General features: G+C 46.3%; 3 protein-coding genes across 9 annotated transcripts; 2 read left to right on the forward strand and 1 right to left on the reverse strand.

The window, feature by feature from the left end:
* Positions 1-147: 147 nt before the first annotated feature.
* On the reverse strand, positions 148-4,005 carry mrpl14 (mitochondrial ribosomal protein L14). Of its 3 annotated transcripts, none has more exons than XM_047029859.1 (3): positions 3,942-4,005; positions 1,040-1,133; positions 148-821 (listed from the first exon to the last, which is right to left on the reverse strand). In XM_047029859.1, exons 1-3 carry the CDS (start codon positions 3,991-3,993, stop codon positions 455-457), a joined length of 513 nt encoding a protein of 170 aa, XP_046885815.1. In that variant the 5' UTR covers positions 3,994-4,005; the 3' UTR covers positions 148-454. The 3 variants fall into 3 exon arrangements, with proteins under 3 accessions (XP_046885815.1, XP_046885816.1, XP_046885818.1); XM_047029860.1 differs by lacking the exon at positions 3,942-4,005 and adding an exon at positions 1,497-1,547; XM_047029862.1 differs by lacking the exon at positions 3,942-4,005 and adding an exon at positions 1,440-1,464.
* Positions 1,750-20,936, forward strand: tmem63ba (transmembrane protein 63Ba). Of its 5 annotated transcripts, none has more exons than XM_047029845.1 (24): positions 1,750-2,200; positions 6,594-6,812; positions 7,166-7,245; positions 8,667-8,705; positions 10,202-10,292; positions 10,410-10,447; positions 10,562-10,704; positions 11,453-11,504; positions 11,635-11,743; positions 11,936-12,006; positions 12,883-12,963; positions 13,144-13,267; positions 13,461-13,594; positions 13,742-13,879; positions 14,046-14,199; positions 14,327-14,433; positions 14,612-14,698; positions 14,814-14,879; positions 15,287-15,506; positions 15,631-15,736; positions 16,258-16,425; positions 16,573-16,688; positions 17,157-17,228; positions 17,375-20,936. In XM_047029845.1, exons 2-24 carry the CDS (start codon positions 6,618-6,620, stop codon positions 17,552-17,554), a joined length of 2,571 nt encoding a protein of 856 aa, XP_046885801.1. In that variant the 5' UTR covers positions 1,750-2,200; positions 6,594-6,617; the 3' UTR covers positions 17,555-20,936. The 5 variants fall into 5 exon arrangements, with proteins under 5 accessions (XP_046885801.1, XP_046885799.1, XP_046885802.1 ...); XM_047029843.1 differs by having other exon boundaries at positions 1,751-2,200; positions 17,372-20,936; XM_047029847.1 differs by having other exon boundaries at positions 1,752-2,200; positions 15,287-15,449; positions 17,372-20,936.
* A 60-nt stretch (positions 20,937-20,996) lies between these two features.
* On the forward strand, positions 20,997-25,094 carry LOC124474017 (zinc transporter ZIP9). Its single transcript, XM_047029856.1, has 7 exons — positions 20,997-21,649; positions 22,009-22,114; positions 22,696-22,863; positions 22,969-23,037; positions 23,432-23,517; positions 23,692-23,826; positions 23,953-25,094. Exons 1-7 carry the CDS (start codon positions 21,554-21,556, stop codon positions 24,202-24,204), a joined length of 912 nt encoding a protein of 303 aa, XP_046885812.1. The 5' UTR covers positions 20,997-21,553; the 3' UTR covers positions 24,205-25,094.
* The last annotated feature ends 179 nt before the right edge of the window (positions 25,095-25,273 follow it).

The following is a 25,273-nucleotide window of genomic DNA, read 5'->3' on the forward strand; positions in this document are numbered from 1 at the left end:
GTGAATATTACAATGTCTTTCACACAAGCTTTATATATTAGAACAATGACAACTAGAAACACCATTGACCCACTTCTGGTTGCAGGTGCCAAAGGTTATATTTATTGCCACCACAGAGAGGCCTGTTAGTGACAGCCACTACCTGAGAGGGTTAAAGTCACCGTGACTTTATTGTAGTTTTCCTGCAAGAGGGACGGTGTTTGAGTGAAAGAACAAATGTAGGCATCACATTACACACAAGTGACCAAACGCCCTAGATTAGTTAAACTAAAACAGAAATTTAAACAGAACCTTCTATGAGATTAGATCAATTTATTTATCAAGAAATTTGACAAATGAACAGTCAATATACATGTGCATATCTGCATGATGAACCATAAACATGACAGGGAATTTACGTTAGAAACATCTGATTAAATTGTATGACATATTCCAAGAGAAGCTTCCTGTGTTTCTAGACAAATCTATTAGCAATTGCTAACAGTTTGGAATAATCTCCTTCCATTTTGCGCAGATGCGTTGGTAGTGGAACCTTAATTCTAGTTCCTGTGGGGTTGCCATTGTCTTCAATAAGAACAACATTATTTGAGTCAAAACGTGGACTCATCCGCTCTCCAGGCATTTTCTGCCCAACAATCAGAGCTTTCTTCTTCTGTCCTTTGATGGCAAGTAAAACCCGGTCGCCTACCTTTCCAAAGCCATTCTTGGTGTATACATGAATGACTCGAGGAGAACGATGGTGTGGAGTATTACCAAGGGGGCTGTTATCCACAACTCGCACTCTTGTCAATTTCTGAATGGCTGCTGCAGATGCTGACACACTGCAAAAAACAACAACTTCAGTACAAAAATGCTAATCCCATTTGAGTTGTTAAATTAACGTGAATGCCTTCATCCACGTACTGAGATGAACACAATATAGTGCTATAGTGCAAATGGTCGATGGGATTGAATTTACACGGTAGTATACCTATAGGTACACCCATCTCCTACATGCAGGCAGCAATAGACTACTGGGACAAGTATGTAAGTAAGTTACCTGAAAGCCTTTTGTAGCGTTACTGATGGAATACCAGCCAGGAAACCACATAATGATCTTGAAACAGCCATGATTAAACGTAGCTGCAGCAGAGCTAGGGAGAAATAAAAGCAAAACAAAATATATTCTTCATACAGCCATACGGAGTGGACGTATAAGCCTCGCCTAAACTGGTCTATAGCGAGCTTGGTAGCTGTATTACAAGAAATGATATAAAGAACCGTCTTGGGTAATATAAGACTTTTACATTCACCGTATCACAGCACTATTACCCTTTCCAATGTGGTGATTATCTACCGAGCTTTATATAGATCATTGATTTATGGGGTTGCCAGTGAGACTAAATTGATACTATGACAAATATTTGAGAATTTAATTAAATTGTATTAAATGTACTAACGTTATGTTATTCCATTAATTTAACAAGCAAATTACCACTTGCTAGCTAACACTTTACCTTTCCTCAATGCGCCATACCAATGTCAAGCATGCGTCATAAATATGCGCCTTCTTTGAGAGTCAGTCGGTCGTTAGAAAAATAAATATTATGATTTATTTAATGTATATTATATCAAAAATAACATTTAGTTTAAATTTTTAATAATTTAATTTACGATTTTATATATTTTTTATAGTATGGGGAAGCCTTAGAATAATATGATTGGGGGTTTTCAGGGCTGTGTCATCACAACGCGCCAGACTGAGGCAAAGATCTGTATGCATAGAATGTATACAACCGTCAAGCCAAACGAGCCAAACCCATCGTTAAGCAAATCGAGATTGAGCTCACAATCTATGTTATTATAGTTCTGTGTTATTTTGACGCCCCTAGTTAGACTTCGCTGCTTGGTCTGACTGTTTAGCTGCGTTGCAAGTCAAACCGGCTGTCAAGCCTCTATTGTGTTTATGTGCTAGCTAGATTAACGTTAGCTGGATAGCTAGCTAGCTTGTTGAGACTAGTGACTGCGTGAGTTAGCTGATACGACCTTATCAATGCTTGGTCATGTAATCTAATATTCTTTGAGGAAAACTATTTGAAATCATACACCGTCGGGAATCTGGGATTAGCAACTCCACCGTGTGTGTCCTGTCGGAGCTCAGACTCACTGGTCTGAAATAAGAATTTAAAATCATATTGCGTATCGTCAGTCAGCTAGCCAGGTAAGCAATGAAGCATCGTTAGAGAACGAAAATCGTTAATAGGACGTTGGATATTGCTCAAGAAAATGTGTTAGTTGGCCAATGGCTATTGCCATATTGATGGTTAGCTGGTTTTATTTCTTGGCTAGCGTTACTCTTCCCGCAGAGATGGCCTCTAGTCTAGCGTTTGATCATTTGGACACCTGATACTAATGCTGGAACACATCGTTCCGTTTTACACATCGTTTGTTGGTGTACTTCTGGTAACATAAAAGGCTCGCTAAAACCTAGCTACCTATCTATCAATGTTTTGAATTCAGTTTAGCTAGGGATTAGCTCGCTAGCTAGGTAGTCATGCTGTAACATGTTCGCAGTTGTCTGCAAGTGCAACACACACGACCTAGCTAGCACAAGCTAACTATGCTAACTATTTTAGCTGGTTTCGCACTGAGCTACCGTGCCTGTCAGGGTGTTAAATTATTTTTCCAGAATTTAACTGGTTAACGCTAGCTTGTTACTTGCAAATTGTTCATCCAATGTATTCGTATCGACCGTTTTAAGGTCTACTGTATCTATATATGCTAGCAGTACTCAGCCAGTAACAGGCAATATTAGCAAGACAACATCTCGGAGGCATTGAATTTAACGTTCTCCCTAGCCTCTTCTGTCAGTGTTGAAAATAATCCGCAGATTACTGACAGATATGTCGCAAACTAATCCTGATGACTTTATTGTATGTCCAGTATCGACATGGATTTACAACCATATACCATGGAATTGTTCAGTGATTTGCTGGGCCAGGAACTCAGTAAATCTTAGACATGTGGTCCTTGGGCATCTAGTGATGTTGGATGATAAGGCATGACCAAGAGAACATGAGCCACCTCGCCCATCTTGTATAGTTAAATTGCACCAGGATTTAGCGACAGGCTTTGATAAAATATTGATGTGCTGCCTCTCCGTAGGTAATGGATCCGACGTCTATCCTGACATTTTGTATCATGGAAACCTGTCTGTCTGTTGTAGTATACCGTACATTGTTTGGGTTTGTGCAGTTGAGGGAGCAAGTCAGTAAGGCAGGCTTGCTAGTGAAGGTATGCGTTTCCATTCATTTTTTCACTTCTGTGACGGTCAAGGAAAGCTTCAATTGTTTAATACCCAGGGCTACCATTTCTACTATAGTGCTAAACCCATTATCTGTTTGAGAGCAGTTCATTTCTGTCATAATATGATAAAGGGTGCTCTGGAGATTAGGCTGCTGGAGAAAACTGTGCCCACCTCCTTTTGCAGTCCCAGCGCTTGTTTACAACAGTTCTATTCTCCATTGTGTTCTGAAAGAGACAACTGTGAAACTAAATAGTGGAAGTTGTGAGCCTACTCGCCTACTTGCCGATTTCCACCAGGATGTCACATCAGTCTGCACTTTAGATTAGTGCACCAAGTAAACTAAGTTTAGACTCACTATGGCGAGTGAAGTCGTCAAGCCTCCGAAGTTGATTGGTTTATGTCTATATTCAAATGTTGCTAGTGATGGATGACTATGACTCACTATCACCTTGTGATCAGGTGAGAGGATCACTGCTGAGGGTACGTCTGCTGAATGTTTTCTCCAAGTGGCAACACTGAGCGTTTGTTTATTTTATACAACCTGGGTATTTTGAGTGTCCACTTTACCGGTTTCTCACGTTATATTTAATTATTATAAAATGTTAATCACAAGTATGATTGGTTTGACACAGGTAGTAAAGGCTGTGTTACTGACCTGTGTGATAGGATTTCCTCTGATTACCCTGGTTAAAGGCATTAGTCATCATAATCCTGACACTCAAGGCCTATGTTTTGTTCAACAGTATTGATGTTGTGCATCATGTACAGGCTATTACCCACAAAGAACGTCTATTCCAACCTGTTGTACATGTTGTTGGAGTAATCATTTGTCTCTTATCTTAGGAATTCTGAACCAGCTGTAAAATGTGGTCAAACATGACAGCCAACCTCTCATTCTTAGCAAAGATTCAAACAAGTCTGATTAGAAGACAAACAAAATGTACAAAAAAAATTGAATTTCTGTTGAAACATGTCCCTTAAACCCTGTCAATAGTGTACTGTGCTCTCTCACCTAGAAAATAAATCAGACCTGCAGCTTGTATGGCGTACACATGTCAACCTTGGTGATAAGCTCAAGTTTGTTCAGTGTTGTGACTCATCATACCAAGGGACGGAAAGAACGCCCGAGTAAACTGATGTGCATTTCATCTGACAGGTTGAGGCAGACGGCTTGAAGGAGAAAATGACTAGACTAGGTACGCTGCTTTTACTGAGTCAGCTACGGCACTAGAAGACGCATGTAGGACGTTTATAATCTCAGGCAGCTTTCACAAACTGAATTCTGTGGGTCCCTGAGCTTCTGTCGGACCCACATTTCTTGCCGTTATTTTAGGACAGTCTCTCTCTCGTTTACTTGCTCGCATGGTGATATTGCTGAGAATCTTGCACCAGGCTGATTTAAGTCACAGTTCAGCTTTCAGGGTTTTGCTAAACGATGCAGCCAAAAGCTATAGCCTTTAGCCAATGCTATTTGATTAGTTTCTAGGCAGCCTCACCGACTCACTGTGAATCTTTGCCAGCCTGAGGGGAATGTTTTCAGTCCAAGTGAAGTGACCCTCTGTTTTTGATTTAAAAGAAAGCTACGCTCTCTTGCATAATCAGACAAGGCAGTTATTTGTGGTCTTGCCAACTTCGGCTACTTGTGCTCTGGGGAAGTGGTTTAGCTGGTGCTTGTCCAAATAGATTATCAGTATCAGCATGTCTTAAAAACCTGTGAGGTTTGTCTCCTGACGCAATGGTTTGACCACACATGGTCATACCAGGCTTAAACGGAATTCGTTTTGAATTCCCCCCCCAAAAATCTCCCTTGTCACCGTTCAGCCAATGTTTAAGACTCTGTGGCTAGCCGAATACGAGCTCATACTCTGTCTAACTTGTTTGAAAAGGATCATCATTTGGTTTTCCTCCTCATTTCCTTCGTCCCCCCGATGTTGTTTGTTTGTATTTTGAGAACGAGTGCCAGACATGTGGTGTCATAGCAACCAGCACTAGGTGGATAGGTTCCTCAGTGTTTTCCATGCTGAGTCATGCAGGGCATAGAGGTGGCATGGCTCATGCAGACACTGTTGTGATGACTTTGATACTATTTTCCCGATGTGTATGTCAAGGTTCGATGATTGAAACGGGCGTCCAATTCTATTGTATTCCTTAGTACAAGGTAGCCCAGTCCTTCAAACACATGATCTGTTTTTGTAGCTATTATTACATTTAGTCATTTAGCAGATGCTCTTATCCAGAGCGACTTACAGTAAGTACAGGGACATTCCCCCGAGGCAAGTAAGGTGAAGTGCTTTGCCCAAGGACACAACGTCAAACCGGCAATCTTCTAGTTGCCGGTCCTACCATCATACTAGTATGGGAATGCTGCCGGCCTAATTTGCTAAGATTCCAATTCATTTATTCCTTTATTGTATTTTGCGTAAATGGATAGGGCTAGGCGCAGTCTACTGTATCCACTGTTCATGGGAGGCAGGCTGAGGGATCCAGCTGTGCGCTAAGGGACCCAGCGGGGCTGAGACGGGTCAGATTGAACCCTGTGTCTATTGTTCGGCCACAGCAGCCTCCCTCTCCAGTGATGTCACAGCATTCCAGGGAGAGGATAAATGAGTTAGTGTTGTGGCAGATGAGCAGCGGTGTTGGTGTTGGTGGGTCGAAGAACCGAGGCACAGAAGGGAAATTGTGCACTTGCCCGCGTCGCCGACTACCTTCCAGCCCTTTCCGAGCGCGGCCTCCGAGCACCGCTCTGTCTCGATAAGACTATCCTCAGTTTATATTTAGCGCTGTCATTTTCCAGGTGGTTTTACATGAGGTAAAGGACATTTGTGTCCAGGTAGGCTAGATGTGGTCGGACTTTTACGGTGTTGTTGTTTAGCAACAGATCGGTGGAGTTGGAAGTTGCTAGGTGCCTCGTGTCCTGTGGACACATGTTTGGATAGAACCAGTATTTCAAGTTCTCTCTGTGCATGACACATTGTATTATGTCAGTTAAATCCATCCGGCACTTTTTTGTATTTGGTGTTGCAAGATGTTGTTCTGAAACCGACACAGAAGAATGGGTGTCCGGGTCTCAATGTTTTGGGGTTTATTGCAAAGGAGACCTGGGGGGGGAAAAAACATGACTTCAAAAAGCAAATGTATTCATTTAGTGCACACGCTTCACCAAAAGTAGCTGTGCTTCCTTTAAACAAACTGGCCGGGCCTACTTTCAAACGTAACCATCTCCCGCGACAACAGTGTGACCACCAGTGATTTCCAGAACCCCTGTGTGACTTCAGTTTCCCCCCTTCCACCCCCCCACCCCCCCCAGATCTCCAGGATGCTGCAGTGAGCCATGTTCAGAGTGCTGGTCGTGATGGTGGGCGTGTGGGGGGCCCAGGCGTGCTCGGACCTGGGGAACTGCCCCACCCAGCAGGCCAACACCTCCAGGGACTACTGCTACACCGCCCGGATCCGCAGCACCGTCCTCCAGGGCCTGCCCTTCGGAGGGGTGCCCACTGTCCTCGCCCTCGACTTCATGTGCTTCCTGGTGAGCATGACGCAGGACTGGAAGGAAGGGGGGGGGTGGCACCCGGCTGAGGGCATGTACATCGTCCTCTTAGGTCCCCCCCCCCCCCCCCCCCCCCGGCACTGTTGGTTCCGCTGTGTGTGCACACTCTTAGATTTATCCACCGCACGCTCCGTTAAACCCGACCCAGGCCGGTAAGACTGGAGAGAGGTTTCCGAAGCTCTCGAAAGCGGCGCGGTGATCGTTGGCCTGCGGGCCTCTGTGTGCACAGGACCCGCCCTCGTCTGTTCTGTCCTGTGTGTGACGTGTGGGGGGTAGAAGAAATGGCCTCTTCGTGATCACCATGGTTTTTTTCCCCCTCACCCTTCCCTCAGGTGCTGCTGTTTGTCTTCTCCATCTTGAGGAAGGTCGCATGGGATTATGGACGCTTGGCCCTGGTGACCGACGCAGACAGGTAACTCCACGCACCGTTTTCACACTCGCACACACTCACTCACACACACACAGATGGATGAACACTCGAGGAACCGTAACCAGGCCAGCGTCGACCGAACGCAGGCGTGGACTCAGGAACAGTGATGTAGGACCGGCCAGGTGTTAGGATCTGCAGCTGCATCCCTCCCACGCTCCTCTAACGCGGTTAGCCCTGCAACCGGATACGCGCTTTGTTCAGCCCGCGACCGCTCTCTCCCTCCCCTTCCCCAGTGTCAGACCTCTCGAACGAACAGTCGGGCATAAATGAGTCACATCGTCCGTTTTTTTATCATCATCCGTCCCTTTTTCCCTGATTACATGGACAATACGGCGTATGTTCGCGAAGCCGTCAGATTTGACATACGAATGAACAAGTCCGTGGCCGCGGTCGACGCCTTAGGGGTGGACTGCTCAGCTGGCTGACTGGGAGTCTGGGAGCAGGCAGCATGACGGCTGCCCCTCGTGACCCGAGCATGGGAGACATCAGTGGGTTTCCGTGACACATAGATCTGGGACCTCACACGGCTTCAGGCTCGGCTGTTGCCGGCCGCTCCTCCAGCTACACGTCCTCTTAGCAGTGCTCCCCCCCCGCCCCCTGGCCCTCTTCCCGCCCCCCCCTCACTTTCATCCAGCGGCGTGCGTTTGTTTGTTTGACTGATAACGTCGCCAAATTATTTGTGCAGCTGACTGCCTAGAGAGAGGCGCTGAAGGACAGAGGGAGGGAGGGAGAGAGACGAAGTAAGGTAGAGAGACAGTGACAGACTGAGGGAGAGAGAGAGAGACAAAGTAAGGTAGAGAGACAGTGACAGACTGAGGGAGAGAGAGAGACGAAGTAAGGTAGAGAGACAGTGACAGACTGAGGGAAAGAGAGAGACAAAGTAAGGTAGAGAGACGGTGACAGACTGAGGGAGAGAGAGATAGAGACACGTCGTCAGTCCCGTGACACTTGGTTTCAAGTGCTGACTCGGGTTCTGTGTCTGGTTTGTACTTCCATCATCTGGCTGGGGGGTTAACTGGGTGAGAATGTGCTTCTGCCGGCTTACTCAGCTGTAAAAAGTGGCAGGATGGAAGGTGGTTTCACCGGCCTGTTTTTCCAGCTGACTGTCCTGTCTGCCGGATTTGACTTGGACCTGTACGCGTGATAAAACAATCTGTGCCTTTTTGAGTTCCCAACGCAACTCTTGAGTATGACATGAATAAGTGATGTCCTTCCTCCCCACCCACTACCTCATTGAATTCCCAACAAGATGTCTCTGAGTTTCTGATCTGTGCTGCACCCACTGATTTGACTTGGTTTCCGTAACTTCAAATAAATATGCCTGTGTTATTTGATGAACATGATCGGCTGCTCTTCCGAGGCCTAGTTGACCTTCATACTGTCCTCTCTCTTCCCTCCTGAAGAATGGATCCGCGATACAGCCGCCTGGACGATCGGGAATAGTATGTCCTCCTCCGACGTCTTCCACCTTACCGTCTTTCTCTCCCTCCTCTCTCCTTTGTCCAGTCTTCTAGCCCTAACTCTTTCATCCTTCCTAACTAGGCTGCTGGTGGTTTTGCCCGCTCTGCTCTGTGGTGGAGGGTGGGGTGTTTCTTTTTCCAGGCTTACCTCTTCAACAGACCTGTTCGCCTCTATTTTACCTTGTTGTATCGTCCCTTATTTCTCTCTCTCTCTATGTCTCTGTGTAGTATACTCTGTTTCTCTCTCTCTCTCTCTCTCCCTCTCTCTCTGTCTCTCTGTCTCTGTCTCTCTGTGTAGTACACTGTGTCTCTCCTTCTCTCTCCAAGTTCTCTCTCGCCCTTTCTCTCTCTCGCCCTTTCTCTCGCTCGCCCTGTCTCTCTCTCTCGCCCTGTCTCTCTCTCTCGCCCTGTCTCTCTCTCTCGCCCTGTCTCTCCCTCTTGCCCTGTCTCTCTGCGTGGTACACTCTCTGTCCCTCTCTCCCGGGCTCTTTCTCCTTCTGTCTCCCCCCCCTCCCCCGATGGTCTAATCAGATCTGTGCGTGCTAATCTGTGTGCTGTGGCCCCTTTGTCCAGCTTCCTGTCCTGTGTGAGCTCACCGCATGGGGAGTCGCTCAGACAGGATGCATAGTAAGGGAGAGGTAATACACCCTAACCCAGGGTGCCGTGCTGTGTCTGTGACCAGTCCTGCCCAGCCACGAGGCCCGTCATCCCAAGCTCATCCCAGGGGGGATAGATAATCCATCCTATTCAATTATTATTTATATATTTTTTTAAGTCAATGAGCTTTGGGTGACCTCATCCTCATCGCCTTTTCCTAAATGTCGACGACTCGAGCGAATGCAGCAGAGCGCAGGGGGTCCGGCCGACCTACAGGAGAGCACTTCAAGCCGCACTCCTCGCCCGGTCTCTCACGGAGGGGCCTGCGTGCGACCGAGTCGAGGCTTTGATGTGGACCGGCTTCCTCCCCCAAAAGCACACGCTCCGTGCGTCTGTCTGACCTGAGCTCTGCTGGATCGGCCGCGTCCCCACGTCTGTGGATATTAATGGCTCTCTGGTGGTTTCTTCCCCCCCCCCCCCGTTGTGATTCCAAGTGAATGCCCTTCCTCTTTCCTAGAGCTAGCACAATCCTCGCCCTCCCCCGGTCTGGGTCTTAACAAGCCTGGCCTTGGGACAGGACCGCGTGTCCCCGTCGGTGTTCTCTTGCTAGTTCCTGGTATCGCATGGAATGGGCCTGTTGAGGCTTTTGTCCCTGTCACGGATTCACGTCCGTCTGGGTGACTTTGGGCCGCAAAAACCTCCTCAGTCCATTTCAGGGCCCTGCTGTAACTACAGTGTTATCCTAACCCCCTGTGCATAGGCTGTAGGCATCAACACTAATGTATAAAGGATGTCCTTTACCAAGGTCATTTCCTCTCTTGACGTCCGTGGTAAATGTATGTCAGGGCCAACCTAACGCTGATTTCTGGTTGTGTGCACAGCGTTGCCTCGGCGATGACGACCGAGACACCCGAGCGCTACGAGCGCCTCACCTCGGTGTCCAGCTCCATGGACTTTGAGCAGAGAGACACCGTGAGTAGCCCTCTGTCTCCCGGGGCCACAGGGGGTGGGGGGGAGGGGGTGTTTCCAGAAGGAGCCGGAACACCACCTCCCCGCTCCTGAACGTTTTCTTTTCGTTGCTGTTTTTAGGGCTTTTGTTCCTGGCTGACGGCCATCTTTCGCATCAAGTACGTATTCCAAGTTTTCACACGTCGCTTATCCAATTCACTTTGCGTTGACGTCGCTTGATTTATTCGGGTGAAATCCGTCGGGGCTACATCGTGTCGGTTTCTCCTCTGCAGGGATGAAGAGATCAGAGAGAAGTGCGGTGAAGACGCTGTACACTACCTGTCTTTCCAGCGCCACATCATTGGCCTGTTGGTGGTAGTGGGCGTGCTCTCAGTGGGCATCGTGCTGCCCGTCAACTTCTCAGGAAACCTATTGGGTGAGTGGCCCTTTGGGGCGGGACTAACCTGAGAGAAGCATGTTCGTATGTGGCTTGTTATGCATTCGAAAAAAAATATGAAGGAACTAAATATACAGGCAGTTTATCTACTTAGGTTTTGAGATCTTAGAAACGATTTCATTGGGTGCTTTGTCTTGGGGCTTTACTCACCACATTAGATTAAAGATGAGCACATGAGCTGAATATCACCCAAAAAAATGCAGAACACCAAAGGGATTCATGATTAGATTTGGTCAAATATTGGACAATCCACCATTAATTTAGGGTTAGGGTTATTTTTGACCAAAGCCCATTTCTGCTTTTCAAATGTAGAGCGTAGGTTTAGCCCTTTGCTTCCATACTAACATTCAATCTCATGAGCTTTCCTTGCCTCTTTGGAAAGCATGCGCTTCATTTCCTGAGTGTCATGGAAAATCCCGCCTTGACTATACAGTAGATACCGTCAACACTAGAAGTCTTGGCACCATTAGGAAAATATGAACACAACAGGCAAGAGGAGGACAAGAAAACACCCAGAAATAATAGTGTAATTAAAAAACAAGTCACAATTGAAGTAAATATAAAGGTTACATTAAACCTCGATTAACCTCGATTACACTTTACAATAAAAGTAATTTAAGTAACTAAGTCTTTGCATTTCCTTATTGGTATACATATCACCATTAGGGATGTGTTTTCAGTATAACAGTGTGTGTGTGTGTGTCTGTGTGTCCTTCATTCCCTACAGAAAACAATGCCTACAGTTTTGGGAGAACCACTATAGCCAACCTGGACGCTGAGTGAGTCATTCTCATGATTAGTCTTTTCTCTTTTTTTTTATTATTTTTTTAAATATTTTTCATTTTAAGTAAGACAATCCAACACACACACTCTGTGGTCTGACGTTTCTCTTGTTGGCCCTTCTCCCAGTAACACACTGCTCTGGCTGCACACCACGTTCGCATTCCTCTACCTGTTACTGACGGTGTACAGCATGAGACGACACACCTCCAAGATGCACTACAAGGAGGACGACCTGGTGGGTGGCCTCGGCAGACGGGACATTTGCCCCATTTTTCCATTCCGGCCACGTAGCCTGTGGGCCACGCTGTTCCCTCCTTTTTTTCCGTCACCGAGCAGATTGATGGTGTTCTCTTTGAAGCTGTCAGATGGCTGTGTCATCTTTTTAAGGTTAAGCTCTAAACCCTCCGCTTCTCTGCTCTGCTCCCAGGTAAAACGCACTTTATTCATAAACGGGATCTCCAAGTACGCAGAGGAGAAACTCATAAAGCAACATTTTGAGTAAGTGTCTCTCCGGAATGTTCCACATAGAGTTTTAGACAGTAATAACGTCAACAACAAAAAAAGTATTTGGCTAGGTATGAAATATGTCTCTTTCCTCCACTGGCATGTTAGTATTCTCTGCCGAAACAGAACTACATGTCTCTTCATGTTTCAGACCAGTAGTCCTGACCTGACCTGATGTGTACCAGTCCAGACAATGGCAGGCCTATCTTTATAATTGTCACTAATAGAAGCCAGATGAGGCGGATTAAGTCATGAGTCATGCGGCTGCAGGATGGCCTAAGTGGGGCTGCTGGTGTTTCACCAGGCTCGACAGTATTAACCTCAATCGCATGTCTTCTCCGGCGTGCTGCTGCTGTGCTCACCAAAGACCCCTCCTCCCCCCTAGGCCAGCCGTAGAGTGTCCAGATGGGACGCGAGGCAGCCAGGAGCCACACCTGTGAGACACGAGGTGTCTCTCGCGTCAGGAAGTCAGGGAAGACAGACAGACATGTGGTGAATATGAGGGTTTAGGAAGCAAGACCAGGGAGAACGGTGGCAGCCTTGGGATAACCACCGGACAAGTACAAACCTCATATTGATGTAGTGATACTGGACCTCAGTGTTACTACAATAGTATAATAAAGAAGGTGGTTAAATGTTAAAGGAAGATACACAGTGAATGTACAAACTGGTATTAATCCGCACATCTTTGGTCCAAAGTCTTTTATCCTGTTCTTACCTTGTGTAATGTAGTTTTGAGGCTTCATAATTTGCTTCAGAAAAGTGAACAGTTTAAGTACCTGAGGTTAGTATGAATGCCCCAGTGTTGGTAAGAAGAGTTAATAGGAAATACCGGTACTTAAATGTCTTCTCATGCTCTCTGTCCTGTAGAAAGGCCTATGAAAACTGCATTGTGTTGGAGGCCCGAATCTGCTACAATGTGGCCAAACTGATGGCTCTGAACTCCGAGAGGTAAGTAGTCCTTGTGAAGCTGTGTGCGTGTGTTGGGGTTTAGTGAGGCACAGTGGTGGGCGACGGGGGAGGCGGTGTCGACGCTCGGGTGGTGTTTGTTGTCACAACCCCTGCCCCCGGCGACCTGGGTCCAGGCAGTGCACTGGTACACGGGGTCATGGACGAGACGTGTGTTTCCAGGAAGAAGACGGAACGCAGCAAGAAGTTCTTTACCGACCTGCAGTCTAAAGAGCACATACCCACCATGATCAACCCCAAGCCCTGCGGACACCTCTGCTGTTGCATCATCAAAGGCTGCGAGCAGGTGAGCGCCCCTCCCTCCCGGACAATACCTCTCTTGACCCCTTACCTCCAGGCCCACAAACACAAGGTCTGGCAAACCGCTCATCATTTGGGTAAAGGTGGATGTTATGGCAATGTCAGCAGGTACCAGGGAGACACTAGTGTTGCACTACATGTGTGAGGCTGACTCTTCGACTGCTTGTCGACCCCAACAGGAGGAGGCTGTCAGTTACTATACTAAGCTGGAGTCCAAGCTGAAGGAGGAGTACAGGAAGGAGAGGGAAAAGGTCAACAGCAAGCCCTTAGGAATGGCCTTCGTCACCTTCCAGAACGAATCCATGACCGCCATGTGAGTGGATTGCATTACCGGAATATCCTTCTTCAGTTAATGGGGGCGGTGGTGAAGCCGAGCAGAATACGAGCTGCACTTTCTGCTGTTCCTGGCTTCGGGGACGTGGGCATGACATCAGTAATGTTGGCCTCATTTTGCATCTAGAATCCTGAAGGACTTCAACGCCTGTAAGTGTCAGGGCTGTGACTGCCGGCGGGAGCCCAAGTCGTCTCCCTTCAGCTCCAGCCTCCACACACACAACTGGACCGTCACCTACGCCCCCGACCCCCAGAACGTGTACTGGTAAGAGCACACGAGTAGAAAGTGCATGGGTTGAGAGTGCATCTCTGTGTTCTCTGTGTGTGTCTCTCTGTGTGTGTGTGTGTGTCTCTCTCTCTGTGTGTGTGTGTGTGTGTGTGTCTGTGTGCGTGTGCAGGGGCCAGAGGACCAACCTCTCCTCTCTCCACAGGGAGCACCTGTCCGTGGGGGGCGTTCCCTGGTGGCTGCGCTGCTTCATCATCAACTGCATCCTCTTCCTCCTGCTCTTCTTCCTCACCACGCCGGCCATCATCATCTCCACCATGGACAAGTTCAACGTGACCAAGCCTGTGGAGTACCTGAACGTGAGTCTCCCCCCCCCTCCCTCCCTTCACCAGGTGTATACGGACAGTGTAGTGGGGGGGGGGGGGGGGGGGGCAGTACTTTGTGCTGGTCTTGTGATGTAACCTCAGTGTGTTTTCGTTCCTCCAGAATCCCATCGTCACCCAGTTCTTCCCCACTCTGCTGCTGTGGGCTTTCTCCGCCCTGCTCCCCACCATCGTCTACTACTCGGCCTTTTTCGAGGCCCACTGGACAAGGTCTCTCTCTCTCACACACACACACACACTACAGATACTGCATCAATCATGGCTTGCTACACACACAGGGCGTGGCTCCCATACTGTAGAGTCTGTGTTCCTTTTGATTGACTCAATTCCCAACACGTACGGAATATTCTAGATTGGAGTTCTCACCGTGTCTCGTGTCTCCCTGCAGGTCTGGGGAGAACAGGACCACCATGCATAAGTGTTACACTTTCCTCATCTTCATGGTCCTGCTGCTGCCCTCTTTGGGACTGAGCAGGTACTACAGGCATTCATTCAGCTCTGCTCACCCCGGTCACTCATACGTTCTTTCAAAACATTCGATTTCTCTTCCACTCGGATATTCAAATATTGACAAGTGGTTCCTGTTGCAGTTTGGATGTTTTCTTCCGCTGGCTCTTTGACAAGCGCTTCCTGGCAGACGCCGCTGTGAGATTTGAGTGAGTGGAAAAAGCTTATGTCAACATGTTCCCAGTTACGGCCCAGTCAACCGCCACACCAAACAAAGTTGTATTGATTGAGTTACGTGACACCAGCACATGATTCCCCTCTGAGAAGTTTTTGAAAAGTATTATGTAATGTGATATGTACTTTTTTTGGACATTGCACAGTTATGTTCCTGAAATTCCCCGCTTATCTCACCCTTTGATTCCTGCCCCATATCTTGTATCTCTTATCTTCCTCTGCTTGTCACGTAACAATGATCTGCTATGGGGGGGGAACACGTAGGACAATATCCACGCCCATCAACGTGTTCTCAGTGAACTCGACATTCCCAAGGAGGGGTGAACCCTCCGGCCTGCTCGTGTCGCCGCGGTGACCGCTCTCCCCTCTCTGCCCCCCCCAGGTGTGTGTTCCTGCCCGACAACGGGGCGTTCTTCGTCAACTACGTCATCGCCTCGGCGTTCATCGGTAACGCCATGGACCTGCTCCGCATCCCCGGCCTGCTCATGTACATGATCCGCCTGTGCCTGGCTCGCTCGGCTGCTGAGCGGAGGAACGTCAAGAGGGTCAGTCCCCGATACCACACCCGTGCCCCCCCCCCTGTGGCCCCCCTGTGCAAAAAAGTAAATCATCATAATTTGTTTGTTTTTAATGTGCCCCTCTGATTAAACGCTGGCCCCCCCAGTAAGATTTGTCTAGAACTGCCACTGCCTTTACTTGATGTGACTTGCCTGTGTGTGTCTACAGCACCAGGCCTACGAGTTCCAGTTCGGGGCCGCCTACGCCTGGATGATGTGCGTGTTCACCGTGGTCATGACGTACAGCATCACCTGTCCCATCATCGTGCCCTTCGGTGAGGTCCACGGTTTAAACGCTTGCCCCTCCCTCTCTCCCGCCTGCGTGTTCTTCTGCATGGTGACGGCCCGCTATGAACGGCCCCCACAGTGTGTCGCCACGCTGTTAGCTCCGGCCGGGCAGTTTGCTCGGACCAGAGGCATTCCGTGAGACTTTCAACCTCGCGTGGAACACCTCCACTCACGTTAACGACCGGTAGTTAGCCGTTGGACAAATGAACGATTCAATAAACGAACAAATGGTCATCCGTTGTCACGGTGTCAGCAGCGCTTGTGGTACTGTGTGACAACGTAGCGACATCCCACTCGAGCTCGCGCGTTATCGCTGCATGCAGCACGTCGGTCACGCCGTGCTGACAGTCAGCGATAACTCGCTGCCTCTCGTGTGGTATTGCTTCATTGTCACCCGGTTCACACAGGAAGGGGCCTGCTAGACATGGCTTCCCCTGCAGGAGGGCTTGGCAACAAGCAGAATAGGATTCTTCTCACTGGGTTTCTTTTCCTGTCTCGGGCCCCCCAGGCCTGATGTACATGCTGCTGAAGCACCTGGCAGACAGGTACAACATGTACTACGCCTACCTGCCCTCCAAGCTGGACAAGAAGATCCACTCAGGGGCGGTGAACCAGGTGGTGGCTGCCCCCATACTCTGCCTCTTTTGGCTGCTCTTCTTCTCCACTGTGCGCACAGGTGCGACAGCCCCCACACACACACGCACACACACACACAGGCTGACTCGGGCCGTCGACCGCGAGCGACCTCCACGTCCAGTGGAATCGAACGGTCAAAGTCAACGTCTCTTTGCCCCCCCCCGTTTCCTCTCCCTCCTCCCTCCAGGCTTCTCGGCCGCCACGTCCATGTTCACGTTCGTGGTCCTGATCATCACCATCATCATATGTCTCTCCCACGTGTGCTTCGGACACTTCAAATATCTCAGCGCCCACAACTACAAGGTAAACCACCCGAGTGCTGCAGAGACCTTTTCCTCTTCTCACAATAGAGGAACCAAGTTGTGCTGTGTCAAGCCCTGCGACGGCCTGGTGCTTGGTTGTTTTTTCACATTTTGCGGAACAGGTTGTCTGGAAATGGGAAGTTTGAAATGCATACAACGTTCATACAATTGGACATGCTGTTGTAATAATTTTTTTTATGGTAAAACCCTTTTCATTTTTTGGGGTCGTCTAGAAAGTTAGCTAAAAGAAACAGTATTAACAGAGCTTAGACTGCTGATCCACAATGAATGAACATGAACGAGCCACAATCATTTTTGCTAGTAACAGAACCTAAACCCACCTACTGTCCCGTTTTTGGTTCTTAATTTGTAAATGTTCGAAAACAAGACTGAATATCCTTGTGGGTTTCGAGAAAATGTGAATGAGCGAGGACTAAATGTTCCACTGTTCTGTGCATGTTTGGCCCAGATTGACACCCAGGAGGTGGATGGATTAGAGAACGGGCGCCCACCACTCACCTCTCCCTCCAACAAGTCTGCAGTAAGTATTTCCTCAGCGTATTTCCCCTGTGTCTTGCCGTTCCTTTCACCGTGTCATGCCCCCGCTGCTGTAAGGAATCGTGATCCGCATCCGATCTTGACTGTCTCTTTTCTTCTTGCCGTCTCCACCCCCGCCTCTCGCAGCAGATGTACATTGCCCAGGTGCTGCAGGATCCGAACGCAGACGAGCTGGGCTCGGGCAGCGGGGAGGACGACGGCCAGGGCTCCTCGCAGGACGAGGAGATCATAAACGTGGGGAACAGCCTCAACGAGGCCGACTTCCAGTCCGGAGAGGACAGCCTCATTGCCAATGAGGTGCGTCACTGACACTGCCTGAGATTTGGAGAGACTACCGTGGGTACTGAATATGTGAAGAAGGAAAAAAAAAAAAAAAAAGCTACGGACTATATCAACCGCTCTGAAAGGTATCTCCACTAAAAGGCCACCAGAGAGGTACTCTACAATAATACACAGGATCACTACTTTCATACGGATTACTGCAAAGGCTACTAAAGGATTCTTCCACCTGCTTCACTACTACAACTGTTGGCTTCACCTGGAACTTCAGAAGTCCACAGAGTTGGCAAAACAAGGACATTGACTTCCATTCTGTTCAGACCTACTTCTCTTCTAACACTCAAGCATTGCACAGAGACCCAAACAGTCAGAAATACACTGAAGAGATGCACAAATGGAGAGTGAACAGTTTTTATTTTTTGTTTTTTGTTGCCTTGCCATGCAAGGGGGACTAGCTTTGTGTCTATATTTCCCTAACACTATTGCACTTGAAGGAGAATGTTTTGTCTCCGTGCCCTACACTGGTGGGGTGCTGTGGCATGTGTTTTTCCCCCTCGCATCAACCTGAGTCTGGTGGACAAGAGTTTCAGTATGGTCAGGCGTGCCTCGGACTTCAGAGGGTGGAGGGCTTTCCCCACAATCCGTTGGCTTCACCACCCGTCGTCAACACTCGAAGCTGGGGTTGGATCAGCAGCTCGTGAGAGAGAACGAGAGCCGGAGACAAGTTGCGTGCCACGTTTGACCTGCGCTCTGCACATCTGAGGGCTTCTGTTTGAAGCCGGTGAAGACCACACTCTGCTACTAACACTCCTAAATAGTTTTTTTTAGTTGTTGTTTTTTTTTCCGCTTGTGTTTAGATTGGGAAACATGTTTTGACATTGTACAGCTACAGAACTCTGGATTTGTAAAATAGATTTTTTTTTCTTTTTTTTTTAATGGTATTTATTTATTTTTCGGCATGATATCTCAAGTTCAAAAAAATCTTTTTTGGGGAATGAATTGCGTTCTACCCTCAAAACTGTGGATGAAGATTGTTCTCTGTACCTCATTGACCAGTCCCTTGTCTGGCCCTCATCGGGGCCTCTGTTGGACTGTTGCTCCTGCTTGGGGTCCAGACAGGTGAAGAGTGCCCTGGTGCACCCTCGCCTCCACCGGGACTGCAGGGACAGCGCTCCAACATGGAAGCAGGGCCTGGCCTCCTGGCCTGTGAGACCAGGACTCTCCTCCCCTGGAAGCAGGCACTGCTCTGCCCTGGCTGCCGTCTCTGTCTCCAGGCCCGGAGTCTGCACTCATCCACCGAGGTTCTCAACCAGGCCTCTTTATATTCTTTTTTATGTTTACGTCACTGTCAAGATTTTCACTCTTGGTTAGAATATTGTCATACGTGGTTCCTCTTAGGACGAGCAGATGCCACATCTAGAGTTTTTAGAAAGAACAGGTTGTGTGTTCTGTCTGCATAGCTTCACCAAATGATATTGACAAGACACTTAATCATGTAGCATATGTTTTAAATGTTTAAGCGATCATTGTTGCGTTACCCCCCCGCCCCCAGTTACCATGTCTCACGCTGTCATTGCCATTGGCCACATGTCCATATATAAGGTATTGTGGTTCCATTAAAAGGAGTCATTGACAGGAGTCTTGCAACTTACCCCCATTGATTAGGTGCTAATACTTTTATTGTCAGAAAAAAAACACAGTTGAGTCCTGATTATTTGATGATAGCCAAATGGATACTAATTGTATGCTTTTTATTTTTTTTTATCTCAAATTATATTGGAACATTCAGTTGTCATTTTAAGTTCTTCATTTCATTTTCAGAACCAGCAACAAGCTATGTTTCTTTTCAAATCACGCCTCTGGCAGAGAACACATGCTCATTGTCATTTAGATGTTTTCCTTCCAGTCAAGTCTTGGATCCACCTCATGGTTTAAAGAATAACCATGTTTCTCTGCACTAATTTGGGTTGTGGCTTAAACATATTAACTTGCTTTTTACTTTGTTATATCCTGTAATGCTATGTCCAGGAACAATAAGCCTAGACCAGTAACATAATCTAGTGCAATGTATTTTCTGTAGAACAATGACTCACTCAGGTTTTAGTTTTTAAGGCATTAGGGTTTTTTTTCACTAGTTCAGTGTCTTTTTCACTAGTTCAGTGTCTTCTTCATCATCTTCAACAAAGATCGTCCAATGAGCTTATTGAACACAGACATGGATGATTTAACAGACAGAAGCGCAGTGGTCAGAGAAGAAAGTTGACAGTCTTGTTCTGATTGGGGGTCATAAAAAGAACGATCTGTTGTGTAGCTACTCGGTGAACAAAGTTGAGCAACACTAATGTCATGTTCACTTAAATGTATGCTAACAGTAACACATACTAATACTCCATGGTATGCCCATTGGTATAGGCGACCATTGTCAGCTTCGACATGATATGACACCACCAATGGCAAATTGTTTGGGGACGTCTGCATCTGGACTTTTCTTCATAACGACAAGGCGATTTTATGAGCTTTCTTCAAATATTTTATAATAATGTATCCATTAAGCAGATGTCTAATCAAAGCAAAGCACAGGCGGGATGTGAACCTGCGAGCCTTTGATGTGCAGTCAAAGGCCTTACCACTGAGCTATGCCCATCCACATGCTTTGTTCTGTTATGTCTAAAACATATGACAAATGATTTGATGTTCCTTGTTATCTCTACTGACTAGAATGGATGTCTTGCTCTGAAGGAGAAATGTAACATTTGTAAACTCATGATTACATTTGTTAACCACTCAACCATTGTTGAATCAATGGCCATTTTTTCCACCCCCTCAACACTGTTGTTCATCTCCGATAGAAACATTTACAAAGATGGAAGAAATTTTTTCCTAAGGAGTTCAATGTTCTGTAGAAGCCACTACTGATTATTTTTTTATTTTTGCATCGGTCCCTTAGCTGCCTGTGCCTACAGTGTTGTGACGTTATTTACCAGAATTAAGCATATTTTAATTATTCTGGTAAAAAATAAAGTCTAGATTAGATATGTTATTACTTCATCTGTGACTCAGCATTTTTTGGTTTCTCACAGGAACTTATTGTCTGGTCTGTAGATTTTGTTTGTAAATCAGGAACTCCATGTGTAGGGCTGAGACTGGATCCCAGTTCATTTGTACAGTTCACTCAACAGGGGAACACCAATATGTTCAGGACAGTTTTAAACGTGAATGTCTATTTTTTGCTTTGCCCTCCCTTTTTTTCTCGCTAGACTGCTTAGGGATAACAGTGACTGATCTCATTATGGTAGTTTTTGGCTTGACAATGTCTCATTATCTCCTGTTCCTCTCTAAGGGCTGTCTGTACAACAGATTTATCTGTACATTTCCACCAGTTCCTTGATCAATTAAATCTGTATTTAATCAATCTCTCTGAGTATTTGCCACAGAATTGTGATCAAGCAAATGAATCGGTTCCTTCCAGTGAGTACGACTCATTTCGTTCAAGTCAAGCAGGTAGGAAGCTTTGAGGACGAAAAAAAAAAAAAAAACGTTTTTAGTCATGTTGCTGTTTTCACAATCGACGCGCAGACTCGTGGTACTCATGCGTTTTTTGCAGCTCCCATATTCTTCAGTTCGCCAAGAAGCACCGCACCGGATGTACTTCCATCGGCTGTATACCAACCAAGGAGGGAGGCGTTCTCTTCATAAAGCAAGAACCCGCTGACGAAATGATTACTAAATGTTAATGTATGGTCTATAGGTACAGACACACCTTATTGGAATTTAAAAATCCTCTCTATACTGCATGAGTTGCCAGAGATATTTCGACGAATTGAGCGGTCTTAAATGTACCAAGACGTTCCTAGATTTTCGTGATAGTGACGTGGAAATGTTTAATCAAAGAGCAGGTACGGGTTACAGGAATGGCAAGTTCGCCACCTGTTCTCGAGGCGGGCTGTTATGCCAAGTGTGACAGCTCACATGAAAATGGTAAATGATCCGATTCAAAATAACAATTAGAAGCAACCTAATACTTTCACCATGGAAGGCGGAATAGCGATTGTTTTGATATCCGTCGCTATGTTTTTTGGATGTTTTTTACTAGGATTGATTCCACTTTTGATCAAACTTTCTGAGGTAAGGGATTTTTCACGGTCTTCTCCTATAGCCTTGCCCTATGGCAACTTTTAGATAATAATCGTAATCCTAATAATGTATGATATTCGTTGTATGCTATCCTGCTTCATCCACCTATAGGCATAGGGTCAGCGTTGTTTAGTTATACGCCTTCTCCCGTATAATCTCTTCACCCCAATTTCAAAAACATAAAGGTACCAGTGCAGTGATAATGTCTGCGTTATTTTAAGGTTTGATTGTGTAAGCTGTATTTGAACATGAATTCAAAGTGATTATGCGTATTAGTAGCCTAATGACCATGATTAGAGCACATGAAAATACTTGTTTGCCACTGTGTCATTTAGTTGTCTCTCATGCAGCAAAAGCTGCATTTTGTCACAGTCTTGGGGGCAGGACTCCTGTGTGGCACAGCACTGGCCATCATTATTCCAGAGGGCGTGGAGTTGCTGGAGGAGTCATGGAGAGGTAAACTGTGCCCCGGGCCAGCAAAATCGGTTTCTGTTTGTCTGAGCATATACTCACTGTTTAAACCGTATGTTGATGTGCTCCAAAGCATAAATGCATGAGCACTTGGGTTGTCTTGCCAACTGTTCAGAATCAGAGTTCGGTTTATTCGCCTCTACGTTATACAAACACGGAATTTACTGTGGCAGGGAGGTGCAAAACAAAACATAAATTAAGTAAAAGTACAAAAGTTTAACTATTTCAATGAACTAAACCATCTAAGAATAAAACAATATAAATATAAAATAAAATATATGTAAGAATAAGAATGAGCAGCATGAGTGGTCAACATAATGCAATCAGATACAATATATTGTATCTGATTGCACTAGACTATGTTATATATATATATATATATATTATTTAGTTGAGGTATGGAAATGTAGGTTTGCTTTGAATGGGGCTATAAAAGGACTGGGCAATCCTTACATATTCAGCTCCTTGAACCTCCATCCCGACTTTGTGATATATGTCTGTGTTCCACTGCACAACCAACATATATGGGGTGAGGGTTGGTGATAATAAACCATTTATTTCTCCAGCGCCTTCCTGCTCTCTTGCATTAGCCAACAACAACAGCAACCCCAAGGGCCTGGAGCCCCTCCCAGTCAAGGGGCCCCCAGCGCGCTTCTTCATTGGCCTGTCTTTAGTGGTCGGCTTCACCCTTATGTTTGTGGTTGACCAAATTGGCAGCTACTGCTCTATACATGGTAAAGAACTTCTTATAAATCTACATATCTGATTCATTCAACATCAGGTCTTTCTGGCTCCTTGAAATTGATGTTTATTTATTCACATGTGTTTTCTCATCTTAGACCCACAGACCGGCATGTCCAATAGCACCAGTATAACGGCCACACTAGGGCTGGTTATGCATGCGGCAGGTACAGTGTTTCGCTGTCACACCAACTGAACATACATTTGAAGTCAGTGTGCTGGATAGATGTGTTAAAACACACACACGGAGCATAAGATGTGTCTGAAACGTTTGACTGAAGAGCCAGGCCAAGCATGGAATATTTCTCATACAGCCTTTGAGCAGTTGTGAACTTACTCATGTGACCTATCTTGTGACTGCCCACCCATTTACCCTGTTCACAAGGGCTCTTTGTGGAACTTATATAAAGAAGTGTCAATTCACAGGTGCTCTTCGAAGCTGATAAAGAAATTGTCATAACCTTAACTCACCAAGTGTATGTGTGAGAAAAACCTTATCATTAAAGTGCATGTAGTACTGTGAAGTTTAAATGTGTGCCCTGTTTCTCTTTTCTTCTGTAGCTGACGGTGTAGCACTCGGTGCTGCTGTCGCGTCCTCTGAAGTAACGGTTCAGGTCGTCGTGTTTCTGGCTGTGATTCTGCACAAGGTAGGATCCTCACGGTTCAGCTAACTGTCATGTCAAAGTATCAATTATACACACTTAAAGATGGCCGTCTTCCCCGACTGTTTTTTTGGGGTGGAGTGTTCGGTTCATTGTTCTTTCAAACGAGCCTTGGCTTCACCTCACGCCCACTCTCTGTCCCTTGCTGTTATGTCTCAGGCTCCTGCGGCATTTGGCTTGGTCTCCTTTTTGATGCACGCAGGCTTCGAGAGAAAACAGATCCAAAAGCATCTTCTAGCTTTCTCAGCTGCAGCACCTGTGCTCGCCATCAGCACTTATTTCATATTGACTGCGGTAAGACCAATTCCACTCGTCCTCGTTATAAGAAGTGGTCGTTCAATACTGCGCGTGTCTGACCTGTTGTGATGTTGTGCTGTATATGTGGCTGCACACAATGCCGTATTTGTGTTTGTTCTACAGACTGGAGGGTCGTCACGGCACCATCTTAGCGCCACGGGGATTGGAATGCTCTTCTCCGCTGGGACATTTCTGTATGTGGCCACGGTACACGTCCTCCCAGAGATTAGCAACAGGGGGCAGCAGCGCGGCCCTCCCCACACCAGGACAGGATCCTACCAGCACGGGGGTGGGCTGGGGGTCATGGAGAGCCTCACCCTCATCCTGGGAGCTGGGCTCCCTGTGTTACTGGCTCTGGGGCTTCATGATGACTGATGTTTACACAAAGCAAAACTGACCTTGCACACCGAGTGCAGTATTTGTTTTAAGAGTCTATGTATTTGATGCAGTGTTAGCGTGAATACGAAGTGTAAGAAAAGGTTATCTGCAAGGTCCTCTCGATCGATCATATTTTATATATTGCCTGAGCTTGGCTGTAGCCTGGATGAGAGAGAACATGACCTTGAATGTGCAATACATGGAATCACAATTCTCATAGCTGTTTACTAACAAATGGAGGGCTCATAACTGAACTAACGTTTTGTATTAGTTAGCTGAACATTTGGGAGTGTTTATAATATTTTGGCTGCACTGTTGCCCTGAACATGATATTCTATATACAGATATGCTTAAGATATCAAAGTAATATAAAGTAATATGAAAGGATATTGACATGAGCAATAATTGGATAGCAAATAAGTCAAATAAGGAACATTTACCTTGTATTTGTTTATTTAATTGACTGAACAGTACTGTAATGATCAATACTGAAAACAAGTGATCTGAGAAATGTTAGACCAAATTTGACATTACACTCAAATTTCCACCCCTGTTAAAGAATGTCAGTAGGTTAGATTAATGAATAGTGACACGTTAATAGATAATCGCTGTTTTGAAACAACATATCCATTATAACCTGATTTGTTCCCTTATTAATGTCTGTGACATCATTGTTGAGGTCAGTGGATCAACAAATACCTCATTATGTGATACTTTTTTGGCATAAAATGTAAATGGCTTGATCTCGAATTGGGGCTTAAACAAGCTTAGGAGTGTTTCTCCTGAACACATGGGGGCAACAAGGTGTTAAGTTACAGAAAACACTGGTGTAAAAAACTATTTTTTCAGAATTTGTTTTGTTTACAATACAAAAGTGTGGAAAAATACATCTCATAAACCACATAATTAGAAGTTACAGAATGTCCCTAAAATATGAAAGTGCCTCTAAATCGAATGCATTATCACAACACTATAAATAGGAATAGTCTAGTGCTCATGTGTCTGTCAAACATGGCTCGGCTGACAAGAACATTTTCATACTTGATCTCAGCTAATGTGGCTGCAT

This window comes from Hypomesus transpacificus, chromosome 11, assembly GCF_021917145.1.
Source record: "Hypomesus transpacificus isolate Combined female chromosome 11, fHypTra1, whole genome shotgun sequence".
Classification (NCBI taxonomy): Eukaryota; Metazoa; Chordata; class Actinopteri; order Osmeriformes; family Osmeridae; genus Hypomesus; species Hypomesus transpacificus.

Excerpts from the sequence above, each read along its gene's own strand:
- LOC124474017 (XM_047029856.1), top strand. The coding sequence starts at position 21,554 with ATGGAAGGCGGAATAGCGATTGTTTTGATATCCGTCGCTATGTTTTTT. Across the intron at positions 23,518-23,691 it reads TGGCTGTGATTCTGCACAAG|GCTCCTGCGGCATTTGGCTT; the intron begins GTAGGATCCTCA and ends GTTATGTCTCAG. Across the intron at positions 23,827-23,952 it reads CTTATTTCATATTGACTGCG|ACTGGAGGGTCGTCACGGCA; the intron begins GTAAGACCAATT and ends TTTGTTCTACAG.
- tmem63ba (XM_047029843.1), top strand. The coding sequence starts at position 6,618 with ATGTTCAGAGTGCTGGTCGTGATGGTGGGCGTGTGGGGGGCCCAGGCG. Across the intron at positions 10,705-11,452 it reads CTTCTCAGGAAACCTATTGG|AAAACAATGCCTACAGTTTT; the intron begins GTGAGTGGCCCT and ends CATTCCCTACAG. Across the intron at positions 15,507-15,630 it reads TGGCCCCCCTGTGCAAAAAA|CACCAGGCCTACGAGTTCCA; the intron begins GTAAATCATCAT and ends GTGTGTCTACAG.
- mrpl14 (XM_047029859.1), bottom strand. The coding sequence starts at position 3,993 with ATGATGACTAATGCCTTTAACCAGGGTAATCAGAGGAAATCCTATCAC. Across the intron at positions 1,134-3,941 it reads GAGGAAATCCTATCACACAG|CTCTGCTGCAGCTACGTTTA; the intron begins GTCAGTAACACA and ends ATTTCTCCCTAG. Across the intron at positions 822-1,039 it reads ACGCTACAAAAGGCTTTCAG|TGTGTCAGCATCTGCAGCAG; the intron begins GTAACTTACTTA and ends TGTTTTTTGCAG.